General features: G+C 43.3%; 1 protein-coding gene across 1 annotated transcript; it reads right to left on the bottom strand.

Annotated features, from left to right (window-relative positions):
* Positions 1-620: 620 nt before the first annotated feature.
* hsd17b12a (hydroxysteroid (17-beta) dehydrogenase 12a) lies at positions 621-21293 on the bottom strand. Its single transcript, XM_056386966.1, has 11 exons — positions 20963-21293; positions 9196-9242; positions 8046-8121; positions 6123-6230; positions 5292-5356; positions 4991-5035; positions 4285-4319; positions 3414-3495; positions 3215-3280; positions 2175-2324; positions 621-1754 (listed from the first exon to the last, which is right to left on the bottom strand). The coding sequence occupies exons 1-11, from the start codon at positions 21138-21140 to the stop codon at positions 1614-1616; spliced, it is 993 nt and encodes a 330-aa protein (XP_056242941.1). The 5' UTR covers positions 21141-21293; the 3' UTR covers positions 621-1613.
* Positions 21294-21597: the final 304 nt, after the last annotated feature.

The raw sequence follows: 21597 nt of genomic DNA, 5'->3' as shown, positions 1-21597 counted from the left end.
ATTAAAAGACTTTACAAAGGAAAGGGATTCACAAAGCTGTTGAGTTGGGTCACAGGTCAAACCAAGTCATATGTGGTATTCAATTGTAGATCAACTGGAAAGAGATGCAGGTCACTCCACAACATCTCTACTGGGTTAAGGTCTGGGCTCTGACTGGGCCACTCCGACAGGTGCAGCCATACACCATGATTTGCATGATGGTCGACTCACGGATGCAGATGTTAACCAGCTCCATCGACTCCTTTAAGCTTTCGTCTCAGAGTGTTCGGTGTTGACCCTTCGGAGTCGTATTAGCTGGACCCTCACTTCTATGGAGAGTAGCCACAGTACTGAGTCAACTCTATTTGTAGACACGTTTGTTTGGCTGTGGACTGATGAATATTTGAAATCACTTTGTAATCCTTCCCGATTTATTCATTTAACTCTAAATGTTTGAGTTTTTTTTTTTTTTTTTTAATAACTCAAAAGGGGCTTTAATCCACACCTCCGATCTGGTGTCACTGACGTATACTACCTCTCGTCTCCAATTAGCTTCTGTTGATGCCATTAACCGATGGGTTTGCACACATTTTCCAACCTACACTGTGAATATTTGATGTTTTCAATATAGACAAGAACAATACAATTATTTGTTTTATTAGTTAAAATAGATTGTTTGGTCACAACTGTAACTTAAATGAAGATCAGACCAAATTTATACATAAACACAGGCAATTCCAAATGGTTCACTTACTTGTTCATGCCTGTGAGAAACTTTGGTGGGTTAACATTTTGATAAAACAAGGCAGAAAATTGAGCAACTATAGTTCACATAGTTTCACATCAGTTGAATTACATCCTTTAACAGTACATCATCACTTCTCAATACCTGCTCATTGAATTTGACCGTTTGCAGCATTAATGACATAGAAAGGCACTTTGGGTTTAATAAGATAACTATGCTTTGGTTTAGATACTGGTGCAACAAAAACCCACCACAAATATTTAAATATACTGTAATCACACAATATCATAGAAAAAAAGAAAAAGAAAAAAAAAAAAAAAAAAAAAAAGAAGACAGAGGCAGTGGTTGATGATTACAGCTCAGTGATGCAAATAAATTGACATGAAAGAAAGCAGAGGTTGTCATCTTTCGGCTCAATGAGTTGTAAACAGGACTAAAGTTCCTTTGGAGGAGTTTGGCTTGTATGTTCACACAAACATAATAAATATACATGTATATATAAAAAAATGCCCACCACCATTTCCACTGCTTACAACAGCAGGGTTAACAAATCACTCATTTTTCAGCTGCATAAATTCCACCATCAGTGTCAGTGACAAAAATATTAGTGTCCTTTGCCAAGAGCAGCATTTTTTTTTTTTTTTTTTTTTTTAATCATTTCAGCTCCTTCCTTCTTTGGCTGTTTCTCTCCAGACAAATCACATCAGGGCACATTGCTGTTTTTAAACCCAAAGTCATACACACCCTCTGATGTGAAACTTTACTCAAGGCACAAAGTTGAAATCTCAGGCAACCCTGGAGGATCAATCAAAAACACCATCTCCCTTCTCTAAACACTGCACTGGGTCAGAACAGCATGGGGCTGCCCGCAGAACCGTCTGCCGAATTCCTATTCGCTCTTCAAACTCGCTCCGTTCTTCTGCTCCCGCAGCTTCCTCCTGTGCAGGTACCCGGTACGCTGCAGGCGGTTCATACGGGCTCCCAGGAAGATGACAATGCTGCTCGGCACCAGCTTGGTGGTCACCCAACCCTGCAAAACAAAAGTGCATGGGTTTATAATCATTTTAAAACTTTAGTATTCAGGCTTTAATCCTTACATGAAAATATGAAAATAAATGATTTGGCTAAATAACTTTTCCAAGACATATTGAAAAAGTTTCATATCATTTATATTTATTGTGTACCACCTAAAATACTAAGCAGAAAATGTGCAATTTATACTTTAAAAAGAAGAAAGAAAGTTTACTCAAACTGATTCAGACAACACAAAAAGCCGGGATGTTGTATTGCAATTGATTTCATTAAAAGTCCTAAATAGGGGCATTAAAATCAATTACTGTGCCACATAGTCCAGTGTTAAGTCCCGAACACCATAACTAAGAACAACATCTAAGTTTACTTGTTGTATTCCCACATAGATTCATATTTTTTCAGTATTTCCACTTCTTACCATGACAGCGTGGGGGAAGTAGCCATTGGTCTGACTCTGCAGACCCACAGTGGTGAGCTCAGCTGCCACGTAGCGCTCTGGGGTCGGCTTGTCCAGCGTGGGCTTCCTGATACGAGTCATCTTAGTGGCCACAAAGAAGGGCAGCACACTCTGCAGAAAACAAAGAAGAAACGTGTGAAATGAACTTTGAACAAAAGAACAACATCTAAAAAAATTTAATTCTTCCTCAGGTTAGTATAAAAGATATAAAGAAATACAGATTTGCAGCACAGACATTAAAAGCTGTATGATGAGCATTTAAACGACATCAGATAATGTGTCCTCCTGAGAGACTGACCACTGCCACTGTTAAGATGCACTTCATACTAAAATACATGAAGTCTTTGCTGTGAGCTGCTCTGGTGACTGGGGTTATCAGGTGAAAACACACTGAGGTTTGCTGAGGTGAAACTGTTGTACCCAGTCCAACCACAAGGTGGCACATGAATGAATACTAGAGGGCACTAAAAACAGAACAAGCAAGCCTTATGTGGAACAACATATTTTTTTTAAAATGCCTCAGCTGAAAAAAAAGGGATAAAAATGGGCTGTCAGACGCATCATTCATGAATATGCATTTATTCCATTGATTGGCTGAGAGCAATGAGTTCGATTTTTTTTTAAACTTCTTTTGAGTAGAATTCAAAAGCATCAAAGGGGCAGATTTCTTATCCTACACAGCATCATCTCTTCCACTCATTTTCTCTTTTTTAATAATCTTCAATTTAAAGCCACATTGAAAGTTTGGTCTACAGCGCCCGACCCAGCCGGCACAGTCCAAACGGTGCGTGGATCACATGCACTAAACCTTACAGAGGTGGGGTGTAGAGGATGCTTTACACAATGTAAGGACTTAACATTTTAAATAGAAAATAAAATTTGTACCAAAACAAAATGCTACACTGTTTTGCCTCCTCAGTGTCCTCACAGCTCATCACAACTAAAGGAAAGTTTTGTACTCAAAACCTCCAATGACTCCACCAGGCAAGCCTCAAACTCACCTGAATGATGATGCCCTGACGCCTGTACTCCTCCTGAAGGCCACGAGAGAAGAAATCCACAAAGGCCTGCACACAGAGGAGAGGGAGGAAAGAGTCAGAACCAACATATCAGTCTGTAAAAAGTTGGTCTGTTATCACCAGCCAGAAGAAACAAGCAGATAAAACCAATATTATTCAAAAGTCCAGATGTGGCACATACCTTTGTGGCAGAGTAGACTGTGAGCAGAGGGACGGGGTACATGCCGCTGGCAGAGGAGATGTTCAGGATAACACCTTTGGACCTGAGAAAAACACGACAGGGTCGATTAACGACAAGAACTTTGCTCTATAGTCTGTGATGCAAAGACAACATTCATGATTGTATCAGGAACAAGTTTTGAATTAATTAAATTTCAGTGCTGCTGCCGTAACACAAATCTATAACCACAGGGCTTTCCTCAACATGCGAAGCACTGATCCCAGAACTGTGCAAATATGTATTTTCAGACGTGTTTTTAAAGCTTCATTTTTTCCTTCAGATCGACAAACTTTCACTGGTTTCCCATGTCTGTGGGAACCCAGTGTCTATACACATTCAGCACACTGCCAAATACACACAAAGTCATGTTCCACACACACACTAAAACAGTGTGGTAGTGGCCGTGTGCGTTGCCATGGCAGCCTGTTGCTGCAGTGATGTAGTGGAGCGACGCTCCAGCCTCACACGGCACCAAATGTGCCTGCGCTGCTATTGGCCAGCACGAGTCACATGGGAACAGAGCAGCCAATCGGGTGGGAAGAGCACTTTGTGTGAATTGAAAGCTTGTCAGCATTGCGAACAAAGGAGGAGAGGGAAAGAGAGATGCAGTGATGGAAAGGGCTTGGGGAGGATTTCTTGTGCCCCTTCTTGATAAAAGAGTCATGTTTATGAACAGTGGTCTCCCAAACATCACTCTTCAAAAACACAAAGAAGAGGTTTTTGTTTAATTTTGAGATTCCTCGTGCAGCTCTGAGACACAGTCCCTCATTCACGACACTGATATTTGACTGCAGTCATGTCGCAAAACATGGAAGCCTATCGTTTAACTCACCTCTCAGCCATTCTGGGCAGCACCAGACGGGTCATCTAAAAGAACAACAACAACACAAGCTTGGTTAACATCAACCACCGCACAAAAACAATGACAAAACTCATGAAGGAGAACGAGGGGACTAGGGGAGAAGGGAAAGAGTTTTATAAAATAAATGAATAAGTAAAAAAAAAAAAAACTAAAAGTAGGAGGGAGAGAGAGAAAGAGACCGAGAGAGAGAGAGAGAGAGAGAGAGAGAGAGAGAGAGAGAGAGAGAGAGAGAGAGAGAGAGAGAGAGAGAGAGAGAGAGAGAGAGAGAGAGAGAGAGAGAGAGAGAGAGAGAGAGAGAGAGAGAGAGAGAGAGAGAGAGAGAGAGAGAGAGAGAGAGAGAGAGAGAGAGAGAGAGAGAGAGAGAGAGAGAGAGAGAGAGAGAGAGAGATGCGTGGGTGGCGAGTACAGACAGCGTTGGTGTAGTCCACCGTTGCTTTGGGAACAACTGAGACACTGCAGGTACCATGGTAGAAACAGCAGAAGAGGAGGAGGAAAAAGAAGAGGAGGAGAAGAACAAAAAAATAAAAAGGGGGAAAAGTGAGGAGGAAAGTAAAACCCATGGATCAAGTTTAAACAAACACTTGGGGCGTGATGTAAACATGTCGGTTGCAATCACTGGGCTAAATACATCTGCCTCTCCGAGGAGGAAAGTCCTTCAGTACAGAGTCAGACTCACCTGGCACACTGAGGTCATGTTGACGTTGATCATATTTGTGATGAACTGCAACACAGAAAGTGCCAGTCAGCTAAACACTCACATGTTAAGGTCATGTGTTCATACAGAGGAGGATACAAGAAGGCAGCAGATAGCGGTAAAATAAGGAGCATAAAAGAAAGAAAAGCTTTTTTTGAAAATGATAATTTCATTTGCTTTTTCACTTATTTCTAAGTTGTGCTCTTTTAATGACAGAAAACTAGCAGCAAAAGAGAATTTCCATCCACAAATGAAGATGAAATAACGAGAAGTAAAGACTCACATTGTCCAGATCAGGAATGTGGAGGTAGTACTCAGGGTAGGGATAAGACACACCAACATTGTTGACTGTTAAAGACAAAAAAGAAGATTATTCTAACGTTTTCATAAAATAACCTGGTGCTGGATAATTCAAACTAGCTGAAGTTTCTACCATAAGGTGGCAGCATAAGCAAACACGACACAGACAGACGTCTACTCCACACTACACACAGCCACACCTTACAACCAGTAGAGCACAATTGGTAAAAAAAATAAAAAAAATAAAATAAAGATAAAGGACAAAGAGCTCCTTAAATGTTCAACTAAAAAGTACAACATGAACTCTAGAGTCGACAAGTCGAAACATCTACACAAACAGCTGGAATTTAGTTTTTCTGAAAAGTCTTAAAAGCTTGTTAAGTGTAAAGCTGACTCCCCCCCTCTCTTCTCTTCTTCATGTCTCAAAGAAGTAGAAGAAAAATTTGCATAGTGCCAACTTTTCACAATGAAACTACAAAGTTGTCACCTTAAGTATGTAAATGAGCGAGTTTAAAATGGATCAGATGACTTTAAGAAGTGTTGCACAACCTGGACAAGACAAGCGATGGCTGATGTTCGTGAAATCCAAAAGGCAGTGAAACAAAGATGGGCCCCGACTCTAAGTGTCTCATCACCATCTCACACTAACTGAATGTCAAATGTTCAGCCTTCAGTGATGTGTGGCGTGTACGGATAGGGCTTCATCATTTCTGTCTCTGTGCAATACAACAGTTTACTACACTGGACCGACTGGAGGGATGAACGCTGTCCTGCCATCAGAGGTTTAGAAGAAAGAAAACAAATCAGCTCTTACCAAGAACACCGATCTCTAAACCGGCCAGCCCCGCCTCGATCTTGGGATAGATGTCCGTCTTGCCAAAGTCAACCGCAATGGTCCTAGTCTCTACTTTAAACTGCTCCTCTGTGAAAAGAGAAACAAGCGTCCATTAATTATAGGTTTGCAATCACATCTGTGCGTGGCAAGTGTTTTAAACTGTGGAAAAGAAAGTGACATTGTATGGTTGACAGCAGAAGATCAAAGATTAGAAGGTCGCACATTTAAGATCACTCATCTTCCTTAAAAAGATCATGGCATCACACCCCAGCACACACCCATACCATGCATTCAATGTGTCGGCCAGCACATCGTGCAAAAGCTCATTACAACAGAGCAATCCCCTGTTTCAAAACCCTGGATTCATTCAAATGAAAGCAGCATGAAACCGCTCACTGTCAGGCTCGAACTGAAGAGGGCACTGCGTACCAACAAACCAGCCGAACAACTGTCTCCCCTCCCTCCCTCCCTCCCTCCGTCGTCATGTTTGACGCGCCTGCTCCAATTAGAATTTATTGTCCAAAGACTCGTTTAGCTGATAGGTGGCGGAGGGAGTTATAAGAGGAAAATTCCTGGGATGTGCCTCGGTACAGACCAGTAGTGTGTCAGTGTGTGTTCAGTCAGAGTTAAGACGAGGGGGAAACAAGGTGGGGGGGGGGGGGGGGGGCTAAGAGGGGATGTGAGGTGGGGTGAGTAAAATAAAAAAAAAAGAGGGGGTTATGGGTTGGACCACCCCTAGAATCTATATGCAGTTAAGTCATCACAACCACTGTTAATGCACGTCAAAGAAAATGATAAAAGCAGCTTCAGACGTGGTGGCAAGGAAGCAGAAATATGAAGGCTCGGGTTGCCAAATTGGAGCAGTAATTTGGGGTTGCCAAGTAGGTGCGTTCAAGAGTCAAATGAGATGGCCGCGTAAGAGAGGAGAAACATTTACAACAATGAAATTATAGGTGGGTCAGGGTGGGTTGCCCAGTTACACGCGAAGGAGGGTGGTTTTGTCAAACTAATCGTGAGAGAGGAGTGCCAGAGTTTGGCACGCCGCACCCCGCTCGTGACTACCCATCAGCCCCCTCTGTGGACTTGAAGCACGACAGGGGAAATTGCGCTGTGGGAGACGTCAGAGACAGATGGAAAGAGAGCGAGTCGGGGGAGAGGGCACTATTTGAACAAGGGGGGTGGGGGGTGGGGCACTCACCATTCAGTCTCTGTTCAGATCTGGAGACAGGCCAGCAAGGAGGAGGAAAAAAAAGTTTCTCCTTTCATACGGACACTGGTTTACTATTTTGTTGCTTCTGTTCTGTGTGGAGTAGAAAGAGGAAAAAGCCTGATCTGTGTCTAACAAATGTATCAAAGAGGAACAGGCTGGTCCAAGAGCTTCCTCAATCAGGCCAGATATGTCCTTCTTCATACCATTAGTGAGGAAGTAAAAAAAAACCAAAACAGCCTGCTTTGTTGGCTGCATGTTTTCCAATTCACTCGCATTTAAAACAGAGCAAAGGCGTGACTTAGCAGGATGCAAAAGGGCGTGAAAAATGGGATTCACAGGATAAATCTGAATAGCGAAACTACTCACAAAATGATGTTTTTGAAAATGGAAGTTAGTGCATCCACTTTGTACAGAGTAACACATCTGGGACAAACTTATGCTAACATGTATAAGTCTGTACAAGACTCCAAAAATATTTTTCTTCTTTATTGACTATATTTTAACTCCTTATGTTGAGGATATGCCCTGTTGTCAAGGCCTGGGAAACCCTGTAGCCGATGGGATGAGAGGTTGCACGTCACTGGCTGCCCATACATACATCCTCATCAGCACATTCACTGTGCGCTCAACCCAAACAGGTTTCCATGATGTTGTGGAGATAAACAAACACACACACTTTTCTACACACTTACCAAGTGACTTTGCCACATACTCCAGCTTGTCCTGGGAGCGACTGATCAACATCATGGCAAATCCACGACGAGCGAGCTAGAAAGGAAAAGAAATGCTTAGCAACAGGTTGCACAAGTTTGACAAGATGATTTCTTTTCATATATTGAAGGCAGAATCATATACAGTGTTGACAGACAAGATTTTGAACTTCAGTGCCCAGAAATTACATATATGATGATATGAAAACAGACAGAAAACAAGATCCAACTTTTGAAGTGAGAGAGTTAAGTTTGTATGCGTCAACTCTGGATGAGATGACCGGCAGAGCATTGGCGATATATCATCCAAACTGTATCCAGTGGACTTTGCTCGATCACCTGTGCGTATTTGCATGTGTAAACATCCTTTGTTGTGCTCACTTTGTTGGACACATGCTTCCAGAAGAGAGCAAACAAGACTTTCGAGAACTTCAGGCTTGACTTGTGATGGTGGCAATTCTGAATTTTCACCCTATTCCAAACAGGTGCTTTCCCCTTCTTGTTTCTACATGAGGTGCTAAGCTAAGCTAGGTTGATCTTGTGGGCATGCTGCAGGGAAAAGTGAGCAAATGCACCTTGCAGATTATTAAACATGTGCTTTAAAAAAAAAAAAAAAAAAAAAAAAAGGCACAGAGGAGGACTGATCATGTTCCATGTGAGAACTAGTGAGTCGCTGCATAAATATTAACATGCCTGAAAACCCTGCATGGCATAAAACACACTGGGTAAAATGGTGGCCTGCCGTTGCGTGACGGGCGGCTAGCCCCACAGCAACAGTATGAGTCAAAGGCCCTAGATCACTATTATACAGCCAGCACACGCACACTAGTATGGGCCAAACACGTGGCAGGGTAGCCCCTATTCAACGTGTGCTTGTTACCTTCCTATGAGCTCTGGTTGAAGTGTGCATGCATGTGCGTGTGAGGACTCTCTTCCACGTTAATAGGCCTGTAAGAGCTCTCCCCTACCGTGGCCTATGAGTGAACACGATGTGTGTATGTGTATGTGTGTGTGTGTGTGTGTGTGTGTGTGTGTGTGTGTGTGTGTGTGTGTGTGTGTGTGTGTGTATGTATGTATGAGTCACAGCTTTCCTGTGAAAGAAATGAAATAAATAAGGGTCCAGAAGCCTCACCTCCTCCGCATAGGATTTCCCGATTCCATCCGTGGCTCCCGTCACAACTGGAGAGACAGAAAGTAGAAAAAGAGGTCAGTATAGGTTGTCCACTATACTCTGTAGAAGAGCATGGGTCAAGTCAACTTCTGTTCACCTAATAAGGGAGGAGAGGCTCTTCAGAGAAGTCTCCAAAAGTGAAAAGATGGTTCATATTCCCTGAGGATTAATGATCCGATTGAAACTATGGTTTCACTTTGTTTGATCTCAGTTTACCTATTTTAACCCTGTCAAAGGCCTTAGTCACATATTTAGTCATTGTAGACTGACTCATTACTCTGCACTACATGCATCATGTGACAGTCACACATAAAAAGCACACACACACACACACACACACACACACACACACACACACACAAATGTGATCCTCTTTGTTCAGATTCTTACAACACACCTTCACTTCAGGTTTGACCACTTCCAGTTGTCATCATAATGGCTCAGCGCACCAATATGAAGCTAAACCTGGAGGACTATATGGGTGACAGACAGGACAGTTCACAGGAAGCAATTCGTTGGCAGACACACCCCACTACACTATTGTCCTGCTATTTGGGAAAGCCTCTCTCTCTCTCTCTCTAAGCTCTACGATGATGTTTTCTTTTGTATGAGATGCACAGTTCCATTTTGGAGTGGAGATGCATATAATAAACCCCGAGATGGTATAGATAGGAGTTTAATCACAAAGACTGAGCTGCAAAGACAACAGAGGGGACGGAGATTGTAAAGAGGTGGAGATAAGATGATATAGATTAAAGCAGAACAGAGATAGGAGACAGTATAGGATTCACAAAGCCTTCAACACCCCCTGATACTTCACTGAGAACAGCTGATTTTCAAGATCACGATTAGGGTTTCTTGCACACGAACACAGCATTGAATCCTTTATCAGTTTAGCGTACGGACAAATCTGACTGGCAATGGTTCAATCAAGTGTATATCTATAGTTTAGACGAAAAGGTGGAGGAAACGGAAACGGTGGCAAAACCAGAGCCGGAGCAGTTTGGTGAAAGGAAGAGGATAGATTTCACAGAAGCACAACAAAAGACGGTAAAGAGGCCGAAGCGCGAGGAGGACGAAGACGGAGAGAGGAGCTGATGTTCTTCTTGTGTTCAGAGTTCTCCTCACCTTGTCAAGCAAGCAGGGCTATTTTTAAACCTTCACTGCCCATCAACCCCTGCCCCTGCTTGACTGACGGGTGATGGGGGGGGGGGGTGGGGGGGGGGGGGTGTGGAAAAACAGACGGGACAAAGTGGTGGTGGTGAGGTAGGGATTGGGTGTACACATGAATATACACGCACACACATAGTTGTGCATCATGAATATATTATTAGCAAGGCTTGATGAAAGATTAATGGAGGTAGAGGACATTCTCTGGCAAAGAGCTGGAGAGCAGGAAAAAGACAAGATGAGAGAGGGGATGCAGAGAGGAGGGAGCGATGACGAACATGGAGCAGGAGAAAGGAGGAAGGAGGGTGAAGTGGGGTAGGGAGGGAGGGTGGTGATGGTGGTGGTGGGGAGACGGAGGGGGGAGGGGGTGAGGAGGGATCCTGGAGGTGGCTAAAAATAGAACTGGAGCAAAGCAAGAGAACGAATGAGTGAAGGAGAAAGAGACAGAATAGAGATGGCAGTGGAGGAGCGGGGGAGATGGGGAGGAGGAGGAGGGGTGGGGGAGAGAAGAACAAATGAGTGAATGAGAGAAGAGGAGTGAGAGTGAGAGAGAGTAGCACAAAGTCAAAAGTGAAAAGAGAGCAGAATCCCTGGTTATTTTTAAACCCCCCGTGTTAAGAATGAAACGCTCCGTGGCAGAAAAGCCTCAATGGGCGCGGGCTGTACCAAAGCAGGCTCTGGTTGCAGATGCAGGTGGGGGCAAACAGAGGCACGGAGAGGCTACATTCACTGCAAAGTAAAATGGCTGAGGGGGGCGGGAAGGGGGACAGCAACCACCTCGACATAAAAATCAGCTTCTTGTGACGTGAATAAGACTCCTCTATAACATAGATGCCACAATACCCCTGGAAATATTACACATCATGGATCATAGTCGGCAGCTGAAAACCTCATGTTACTGAAATGTCAGTTCGCCAGACACTGTAAAGAAATATGTCTGTTTTCAGACGACTACCATGCAGGTTTGGAGTTTATCTGATGAGTGTTGAAGGAGTATAAATGAAGGAGCAAGAAACCGTGCAGATCATGAAAAAAAAAAAAACAAACACGACTGTAGTTACAAGGTTGCTAGTTGGTAACAGCAAGCGAGCCTTCTGAGACATCTTGTACCAACAAGTGAAGAAAAGCCCTGACTGCTAATGTATAGCCTGTATGATTCTCCTCGCACCAGGCCCACGACACTGTCGAGGAAGAAATGACAGGCCACGTCAGCTGAAACAGACGACCAGAACACACACACATAGAGGGCCGACTGCACCGACCACATTCCAGTCACATTGGATAACTATTGCATCCCACAGAAAGGCAGCTGGGACGCATGCCATTTCACTGCGTGGCTGAGTTTCAGGTGCAGAGAGTTGCACCTGCGTATGAGAATGTGTTATGCACCTAAAAGCACGTAGAGTGTCGCTGACCTTTAACCTAAAAGAGGATAGTGTGCAATTATGCATTATGTGCTTAAAATGCATATACAGCATCACCTTTTGAACTTCAACCTGACAGCCAAGAACATACAGTACTTTACCGTGTGCTGCGTGTCAGACTGTGCATGTGTTCAGGCTATACATGCCATGCATTTTCAGAATACTGTAATAAAGCATCGTCTCTTTTAGAAACAGGTCATTCTTCCCGAAAAAGGTGAGGGCTCTGATTGGCCCTCATCTTTCTATCAGTCAAATCTGCTGCGGTTCAAGTGGAAAACCTCCACTCTGCTTGTTTCTATTAGAGGAGGTGCTAAATATCCTTTCACTAAAAAAACATCATTAAAGACCATTATTCTTGTTCTGATGCGGTTTCACCATTTGAAATCCAAGTGGTTAAAATAAAGTGTAACATCAGAACAGACACAAGAATCTTGCAATTTAAAAAAAAAAAAAAAAAAAAAAAAAAAAAAAAAAAAAAAAAAAAAAAAAAAAGGGCACTTTTAAAGAATTTCCATTTCTGTCCAGTTAATACAGATGTTTGCTTCACTTGTTTTAACGGAAGTAATAATTAAAAAAAAAAAACTGAACTAAAATACTGAAATAGTGTAATGGAATTAAATGAGGGGTGTAAAACTGAAGTATGTAAAGGGGATTTTGTGCAGTGGATGGAAAAGTGGGAAGCATGATCCAGTGGCAAATAATCCCTCCATCCACTTAGAGGAAAGCAAACATCTGGATAAAAAAATAAATAAATAAATAGAACGTCAGAACTCAAATGACTTTATCACCACTTACTCGGCAGCCAACCTACTCCTCCACCCCCCTTCCCCCGGGCCTAATGCCCCCTACCCATACAGCACCCCTCCCCTAAATCCTTGTGCTGTACTTATGAATGACTACTCTCCTCCCACCCATTATATAATCGTACCATTTTCTCAATAAACGTTGTCTAGAGAGTGAGCAAGAGTGAAGTTTGTTTATATGTGTAATGGAGGGAGTGGGAGTGTGTGTGTGTGTTGGGGGGGGGGGGGGGGGAGGGTAGCCTAGTACAGTGGGATGAGGACACAGAGTTCCTCTCCAGTCTTAAGACGTTTCCTTTTTCCCCCTCTTTTCCTTCCTTTCTGCATTTTAATATGCCATCATCCATCATTTGTGAAACAAAGAAAATATTATTAACCTAAAATAATTTATGGATTCATGGAGAAAACAAATCATTATCGGCCTCGCCTGAGATACAACAGAGTGAAATTTGATGCCAGTTATTCCTCCTGTTACTGAAACCCCCTCATTGATGGACCTACACTGGACACTGCAAAAACAACAGAGAGGAAATAAGTCACTGATCTACAAGCAGAACACAGTGTCCAAAAACCCTATTGTTCAGTTCAGTCACACACACACGTACATAAATATATATAATACACACCCCAGTGCTCCCAGCAGGACTTAATTCCCTTCACGTGAGCAACGCATTACATCTGTGACACACAATGTAACAAAAAGGGTCTACGCAAGCAAGCACGTGAATGACAGCAGCGCTTCTGACGCTCAGAGAAGACGCAGGCACACACTGACATCAAAGGGTGAATGTGTGTTGATGGGGCAACCACGTAAGAGCGTGATGTGTGCAATGAAAAAGAAAATGGAGATTTGGGAGAGGCCAGTGAAGAGGCATGTGTGAATCCATGAATGTATGCATGCGTGTGTTGGCAGAGGGGATGTGTGCACCGCTGCCTCTCATTCATTTCAAGCAGCTCAGCTCTGAACCCAGTTTCCCCCATTCCTACGCCTCTGAGAAAACTGGTCCACGGTGCTGGCTCTGAAAGCGCCCTGACGGGGGCGCATTTGCACCGCAGCTCTGCCGTGCTTAGTGCTGCACATCACGTCCAGAGGTATTGACATCCCCCAGCCTTTTCTGTCTCCCTCCCTCCCTCTCTCCCTCCTCAGCAGTGGAGCAGCCCCTGCCGCTGCCTGCTCACTATTCCGAGGGTCTAAAAAAAGCAGCAGGAGGAGTAAAAATAGCAGCGCGCCAGCACTGCCTCGTCTGGGAGCTGCCTGCCTGCCGCAGCACCTGAATACCAACAAGATCCCCCACCACCATCACAATCACCACGACGACCAGGCTGCTGCTGCATCCTCAGCCCTCCACCTAAACCCCTGATGCCAGCATGAGCTATGCAAGCTGGGGGGGGGACACACAACAAAAAAACACAGAAGGTCTGATCTGATGAGCAGTGGAAAAAGAACAGGGTGATCACGAAACCATATCTGAATAAAAGAGTCTTCACAACAGCAGATTACTGGGGACTACATAAGAGGGCACGTGTGAGGATGAACAGCTCATAATAACAAGGAGGAAATCATTATGAATATGGAGATTCCGATTTCTATTAATTCACGGATTATTCCCTCTCAAGATGAAGGTGTGCAGATTAGTAAAATAAGCAGATCTGGTGTTTAGTTGTAGAAAAATCTAGCGTGGTCTTGACTATCAGTTACCCAGAGGGTGAGGTTTTTTTGGAAAATTCAACTTCCTATGCAAAGAGAGAGCGAGACAGGACTAAAATGAGCGCAACCCCCCCCCCCCAAACCTCCCCCTCGACCCTCCCCACCACCACCAAATCCCCAATTAAGATTCTCAGTGAGGAGAGACTGCGGTCCTTGTATGCCCCGCTCTTGTTACGTACTGTTATGTAATCTGTCGCACCCCAAACTCGCCTATCAACGAGCAGCCCCTCCTACCTCAGAGGGAGGGAGAAAAAAAAAAAAAAAAGATAGGAGGGAGGGATGCAGCAGAAGATCCAAAGACAGCCCCCCCTCCCTTCTTCCCTCCTACCCCCTCACCCAAACACACACCCCATTCTCCATCCACCTACCTTCTACATTCAAACACAAACAAACACACACACTGCTTTAAATAGCAGGGGAGATAAGTCACATGGGTAATATAAAAGTCGACAAAAATAAAGCTTGATCGGGCAGGGGGAGGGGGAGAGGGAGAAATGAGGGGAGGGAGGGTGAAAGACAGAAAAAGAGAACATGTACTTCAGAGCGGCCCAAGATAGAAGCGGCATCTATATTTGGGTACAGAGCAAAAATAGTCGTCCCCCCCCCCCCCCCCCAGTCAGTCAGTCACATGCCTCGTTTAAAAATCGATAGTTTCCTTCTCCACAACTACTTGGATTGAGACAAGGTGATTTTTTTTTTTTTTTTTTTGAGCAGGAAACAAACTTCACAGTTTGTCCACGTGCTTCCAAGAACAGACTGTACTGTGTGGAGGTTTTCAATTCAAACAGAGCCTGCAGCAGGTGATTTCACTTTATTAGTCTGTCCTCACCGGCTCAAGAGGTGCTAATCAGTGAAATCACCTGCTGGAGTCTTTGGTGGAGGATCATGAAAACCTGCTTGGTGCATGACAGAAAATGCCTCTTGTACTATCATTTACATCGCTGTGTTTGTGACAGGACTTTAAGTGGTGGATCCTCTACAAATGCAATGATTCTTTAACTTTTATTCAAAAAGACTTGTGTCTACTTAAAATCAGGTGGATGATGACCTGAAACACAAACTAACAAATACACAATGTACCGTGATTGTTATACTGCTGATCCCTACTCTAAAAAAAACAGACATTTCATCCATCAGGAACTAACAGACAAACCACATCACAAACTAAGGCCAGTCAGCTTCACAAAGTTGAACCAAAACTGACAATGTTAACACAATCTAACACAACCTGTGTTCTTCCAACAGACTCTCCTCAGGTGAGGGATGTTGTTTTCACAAAGGTTAGGTAATGACTTAGATCAGTACATAACTTCACACATTGTTTGTCCTGGAAGCACTGACAGCCTGCCAAGACCTTAAAGTTTATTTCAACAGATACTCACAACTGAACAAACCACCTCTCTGGCATGTTGGACTGCAACCATTGTAAAGGTGGTGTCACTTTAAAGAAAGCAATAAACCACTAACTCCCTCCAAATATGCTGGTGGTCCAGTATTATGTGATTAGGTAACATGTCTGAACAGCTTCTTCATAATCGCACTGGATGCTCACCTTGTACTTGTGTATGTGTAAGATATGAGGCTGGAAAATGAGTTAAACATTGGATTAAGTGAAACAAGTTCATAGTTAAAAAAAAAAAAAAAGATATATATATATATATATATATATATATATATATATATATCTTTTTTTTTTTCTACACACCAAGGAAAAAATATGCAGATAAGTATTTTGTGAGCTCTTTTGTTTTAGCAGTTTACATCATCACTCAATATTATCTTGATTTGCAAAGGCATTTCAATTCATTTGTCAGTGGGAAGGCTTCGAAATGACCATGTCAGCTAAAATGATCATTCAGATAAACCCACTGACTTAACTGTTTTCATCATCAACTCATCTTTTAAGTAATTTTTTGATGCAAAATATTCCTTTGTCTCAACTTCTCAAATCATAATTTGTAGCAATTTTGGTCTATGACCTTAATTGTGATTCTCTAGGGGTTTTAGACTGATGATTGGATACACAAGCAAACTGAAGATCACGCTTTAGGCTTTGAGGATTTCTGTAGACCAAACACGAAAATAACTGGCAGACTAATTGATAATAAAAATAATTAGCAGCAGCCCTAGACCATTTATTTCACATTTTGTTTTAAGACAGTTGACCAATCGCAAAGTAATGTCTTCAAGTGGTGCATGTAGTCTAAGCAGTCATATGACAAAGAAAAGCATATCTAAGAGTTTGTAAAGCTGCATTACTAATGTTAGGTTCTTTTTTGGTAAAAAAATAAACAAATTGACAACTTTCTTGCTTATTGATAAAATAATATCTGCACAGGTCATTATTGAGGTTAGTGGGCAATAAATGGACGTGAGAAAAATAAAACTGTGGAAAAGAACAGCATGCTCTGATGAAGAGGGTACTGTACAAAAGACACACACACACACACACACACACACACACACACACACACGCACACACACACACACACACGATGGAGAGCTGGGTGCGATGGAGTGAGTGAGGGAGGGGGGAGGATTGAGAAGGGCTTGAAATGAGGGAGATGCAGAGGATTTTTTTTCTCTCACTTTTTTTTTTTTACCCAGCATCCCTGGCTCTGGCACGTGTCACAGAGCGTGTTCATCACATGAACAGCAGTGTTCTCTCTCCCCCTCTCTCTCTCCCCGCCCACACACACACACACACACACTCCCTCTCTCTCTCTCATACAAAGCACTAGGGGGAAGCACATTCACAAGGATGAACAAGTGGAGACCCTGCCTCAGTTGAATTGTACAGAGATAAATTTCATTCACATATGTGCATTTTCCTTACCATGAATGAAGCCTAATACCTATTCATAAAACACACACTGAAAATCATTCTCTAATAATTAACGCCGTACTGAAACTCTCAGCTGCCTCCAGCCTGTGTTGATAAACTCACACGCTCCAAAGCCAAATCAAACTCAACCAAATTCTTGCGTAAGTGCTGACCCAAGTCTTTGTCACTCTTGTGCTGTACTGATGAATGGCTGCATCCTTCTTATATAATAGGACCATTTTCTCAATAAACTCTAATGTCAAGGGGGGGGGGGGGGGGGGGCGGCAATTGTAAGGCACATATCACATCACTGTTCCCCCACCATTAAAAAAAAAAAACAAAAAAAAATAACTTCCCTATAATGGAGTTTTACACACACACACACACACACACACACACACACTTATATAATATGGGATGCTGAGGGCTAAGAGTGGAGGAGGGAGCGCAGGAGAAAACTGAGCACTACTACAGATTAGAGTGAAAAGCTGCTCCACTAGAAATAAAACCATAAATATTGAACACTGCATCATAAAAAATAAATAAATAATAATAAAAAAAATTAAAAAAATCTGCTAGATTAACATGAAATACTAGCAAGGGTGAATTCAAAGATTAAATATTAAAGCCAGATTCCTGCACACTTAAAAAAAAAAAAAAAAAAAACATTTAGGAATCTCCCTTTCTTCTGATGCATCCATTGGTCTTTCAAAAACAAAAATAATAATATATCTTGCCAGATAAAAATGTGTCATGCTCCACAGAACAACCATTCCCTTACTCAAGGTTTTTTTTTTCTTTTTAAAAAAGAAAAACTGAGCTGCAGACATGGATTGGGCTGGCAGGAGGAAGGGAGGGTGAGAGTGTGTGTGTGTGTGTGTGTGTGTGTGTGTGTGTGTTGATGCACAGTGCAGCAGAGAGGCTGGGGAAGCCGCCTTGACTCATGCTGCAGTGCTCCTGTTTTGCCACTAGGAGTCCCATCCACTAAGGGGAAGACCAGTCATTGGCAGAGAAACTCCACAGAGATCCCTTTTCTGCTCTGCTCTGCTCTGCATGCAAAGACTGTGGAGCTTCAGCCCAGCACAGACATGAAGGCGTCCTGCGATAACGTGAAAACACTACTATCCTCAAAGTAAAGATTTTAAAACTAACATTAAATAGAAGCAAGTTTCCATGGCCTTACAAAAAAAAAAAGTCTTATGTAATCCAGTCGGTTTTAGTGTTTACTAGGCAAACATACACAAACCTGTCTGACCAGGAAATACCAGCCACCTGCTGAAAGCATGTCCCTAGAAAGCAAGTCAGGAGAAGGACTTATACTAAGGGTGACATAAAATGGTATGACTATATCTTTGTCTGACTGGCCAAGATTATCACACAAAGTCAGTAACTACAAGTCTAAATACAAACCGGATTGCAAATGACTTAATCCAACTTTAACATTTACTGAAATGGTGTATTTAAAAAGAAAAGAAAATTGATTTACAGCTACTTCCTAAGGCAAAACATTTCAAGCTTTATATCACTCAACATTTACTGCCAGGATAAACACAGGGGGTTTGTGCTAAACTCTGACCTGGGATATTATACAGCTGCACAGCTAAGGAGGGGAAGAAAAGATTGAGGGGAGATGTGGAAGAAACTAAACTTGAATCCTACAAACTCAGTCTCATGCCGTTTCTATAGAGCAGCTAAACACCGCAACTCAATAGGACTTACAGAATTGCACTCTTGTTGTTTATCGTGTATAAATATAAAGAGCAACACAAAGCCTATTGAATGGCTGGAGGAAGTTTAACGTGTTGTAACAGGTGCCTCTGTTCTTTAGTTCAAGGTGGAGACAGGGAGTAGCAAGACTTGACGCAAGTGCATGTGCGAGAAAAAAAAAAAAAATCACACCACTTCCTAACCTGGCCAGACCTGCACATCTGGTACAACCAGCTGAGGAGGAAACCTCATCCCACCACCACTCCACTCCAACCCCGTCTACCTGTTCACTTCCTGTCAAGGTTCCAACGGTTGTGATTGAAAATGAGCTTCAGAGACTTGACATGACTGGACTGGTGGCAGAAACTGGTTCGAGGGAGAGGCAGTGAAGTTCACATCTGAAGAAAAAGGCTTTACAAGAATAAATGTGTGAAAAAAGTGGACAGCAGTTTTCATGGGAAACAAGAATCCTTTCTAAAAAACCACGGGTGTAGCATCTCCTACACTTTTGAAAATGAGTTGTGAAATAAAATATCACAGGGACTACATTTACCCATGATACAACAGAAAACTGCAGCAAGGGAGCATTGCTGGTTACTGGTTACGTATTTTGAGCTATATCTGACATACTGGGGGTGGCGAAGGTGGGGGGGGGGGGGGGTCACAATTTCTATATGACCAATGGATGACGAAGCGAGTAACAAGCGCATGACTCATCGGTGTGCACCGGTATTCCTCCGCATATTCCAGCAGAATCACTTAAAAAAAAAAAAAAAAAAAAAACCCAAAAAACATGTACATTAGTAATTCCTGAAGGCACCCTACCTTTGCGTCATGCGTTTCATTTCCTGGTGCACAGAGCATCTATTAAACAGCCCATTCATAAAAAATTTTTAAAAAAAATAAAATAAAATAAAATAAAATAAAACGTCGATTTGGAGGCAAAGTGCGTCACGGTGCAGAGATAAACAAATGGGTTATCAAAAAAAAAAAAAAAAAAAAAAAAAAAAAAAAAACGACAACAAGGATTCAATTCGTCCGGATCGCCTGGTTTTGGGGTATTAGAAATAAAGGGGGGTGGGGGGGTTGGGGGTTTATCAACCTATCCCGATGCAACGGAGAGCGCTCGGCAAATTGCGCAGCAAGAGGCTCCAGACGCAGCAGTCTTCGCCAAATAGGAGACTGGAGAAGTGGGTCAAGCCATGGCAGGGCGATTCCTATGAGACTAGTCGCTACAAAACCAAAATACACTTAGATTTGACCGGCAACTCGCTCCTGTTTTGCCAAGCACGTTGAAAAAGTGAATTATACGGAGTCCAATCCAATTAAGGACAGTGTAATCTCATCTAACAGTATGTAGGGCAAACGGAATGGGACAGGTAATGTGACATGAGGGAATGGTGAGGGAGAACCCGACGACAGCAGCAAAAGCAAAACACCGCCTGAATGTGTTAATACACAAAGTCATTAACACAAGAGTCTCAATGTTGGACAAACTGCAACAATGTGACATTTTTTTTTTTTTTTTTTAAGAAGTCTAAAGCTCTGAAAATGATCTAGATGTAGGTCACGTTTAAATTGAACATATGGGTTTGTCCTACATCATGCGGATGGGCTAATGTGGTTCAGTAGTGCGCTGGCTGAGAGCTCACCCACATAAAACAGCTCTCTGAAAAGTGCGCATAGCCTGCGCAATTTGGCTCCTGGCTCACCAATGTGGGGCATCCCCCTACCGCTGCTACTGTGGGTGAAAACGCTGATTGGAGCCCCTGGCAGCAGACGGTGCTGTGGTTGACGCGAGAAAAAAAACCCAATTGAGCTAATAAGGACCATTATATTGTCAGTCAAACAGCTGCTTACCTGCGCCTGTTACGCAACACTAGCCTCCCCTTGAATTAAGCCACACACACACACACACACACACACACACACATACACACAAAACGCACCAGAATGCAGCCGGTCTTTGTGCCAAAGTGAAGTTTGAGCTCAATAACCTCACTTTGGTGTTTGCACGTCGAGTCCACCTGCCTTTACTTAAGAGCTGCCCTCTTCGTGACCGTGATGGCGTGAAAACTGATGTGACCCAACTCACCTGCCCATTTGCCCAGCTTCGGAGAGAGCAGCTGCCCATTTCCCAAGACCCAGATCCTGAAGCCTGAGAGCAGCCTGTAGAGCAGCCACAGCGCCAGGGAGGCCACAGTTAACGCGCCGACCCAGAAGAGAGGCGTCTCGGCCCTGCGGAGCATCTCCTCAGCGTTCATCCAGTTCATGGCAGCGGCTCTCGGTGACTCGGCGTGTGTGAGAGTGTGTATGTGGAGACCTCAATTTTAGGCAATGTGCTCTAATTTCCAAGCCACAACGTGAGAGAGAGTCCCTTTATAAGGAGGTTGTAGCATCACACACACTCCCCCAACTCCCCCAACACTTGTCTAGCCTGATTTAAAGTGCACCGCCCACCTCCTACTCTGCACCGCCCTCCTCTGCTCCTCACTGGCTGCGGCAGCTGTCTCTCGGAGGATCCGCCCCGCCGGTTGGTGCATTTGCATGTCAATCACCTCCACAGCTTCCCCCATTCATTCGATTTTCTGTATGAAGCAGGGTGGGTCAAAGGGAGACCGGGATGAGGAGCGATTGGGCAAACATTACGGCAGCTCCCATCCGAGGTCTGTCATTGGCTCTCGCCAGAACAGGTTTGTCAGTTTCAGTCAGGATTATGAAACCCTCCAA

Source organism: Seriola aureovittata, chromosome 10 (assembly GCF_021018895.1).
Source record: "Seriola aureovittata isolate HTS-2021-v1 ecotype China chromosome 10, ASM2101889v1, whole genome shotgun sequence".
Lineage (NCBI taxonomy): Eukaryota > Metazoa > Chordata > Actinopteri > Carangiformes > Carangidae > Seriola > Seriola aureovittata.
The sequence above is the reverse complement of the archived record's forward strand: the minus strand, read 5'-3'. Positions and strand labels throughout refer to the sequence as shown.

Bases quoted from the DNA above. Each gene is read 5' to 3' on its own strand.
- hsd17b12a (XM_056386966.1), bottom strand. From the start codon at position 21,140: ATGAACTGGATGAACGCTGAGGAGATGCTCCGCAGGGCCGAGACGCCT. The intron at 9,243-20,962 runs GTGAGTTGGGTC...CTGTCTCTCCAG, and splicing joins GAAGCTGGGCAAATGGGCAG to TTGTGACGGGAGCCACGGAT. The intron at 3,281-3,413 runs GTATGTGCCACA...CTCTGTGTGCAG, and splicing joins CAGTCTACTCTGCCACAAAG to GCCTTTGTGGATTTCTTCTC.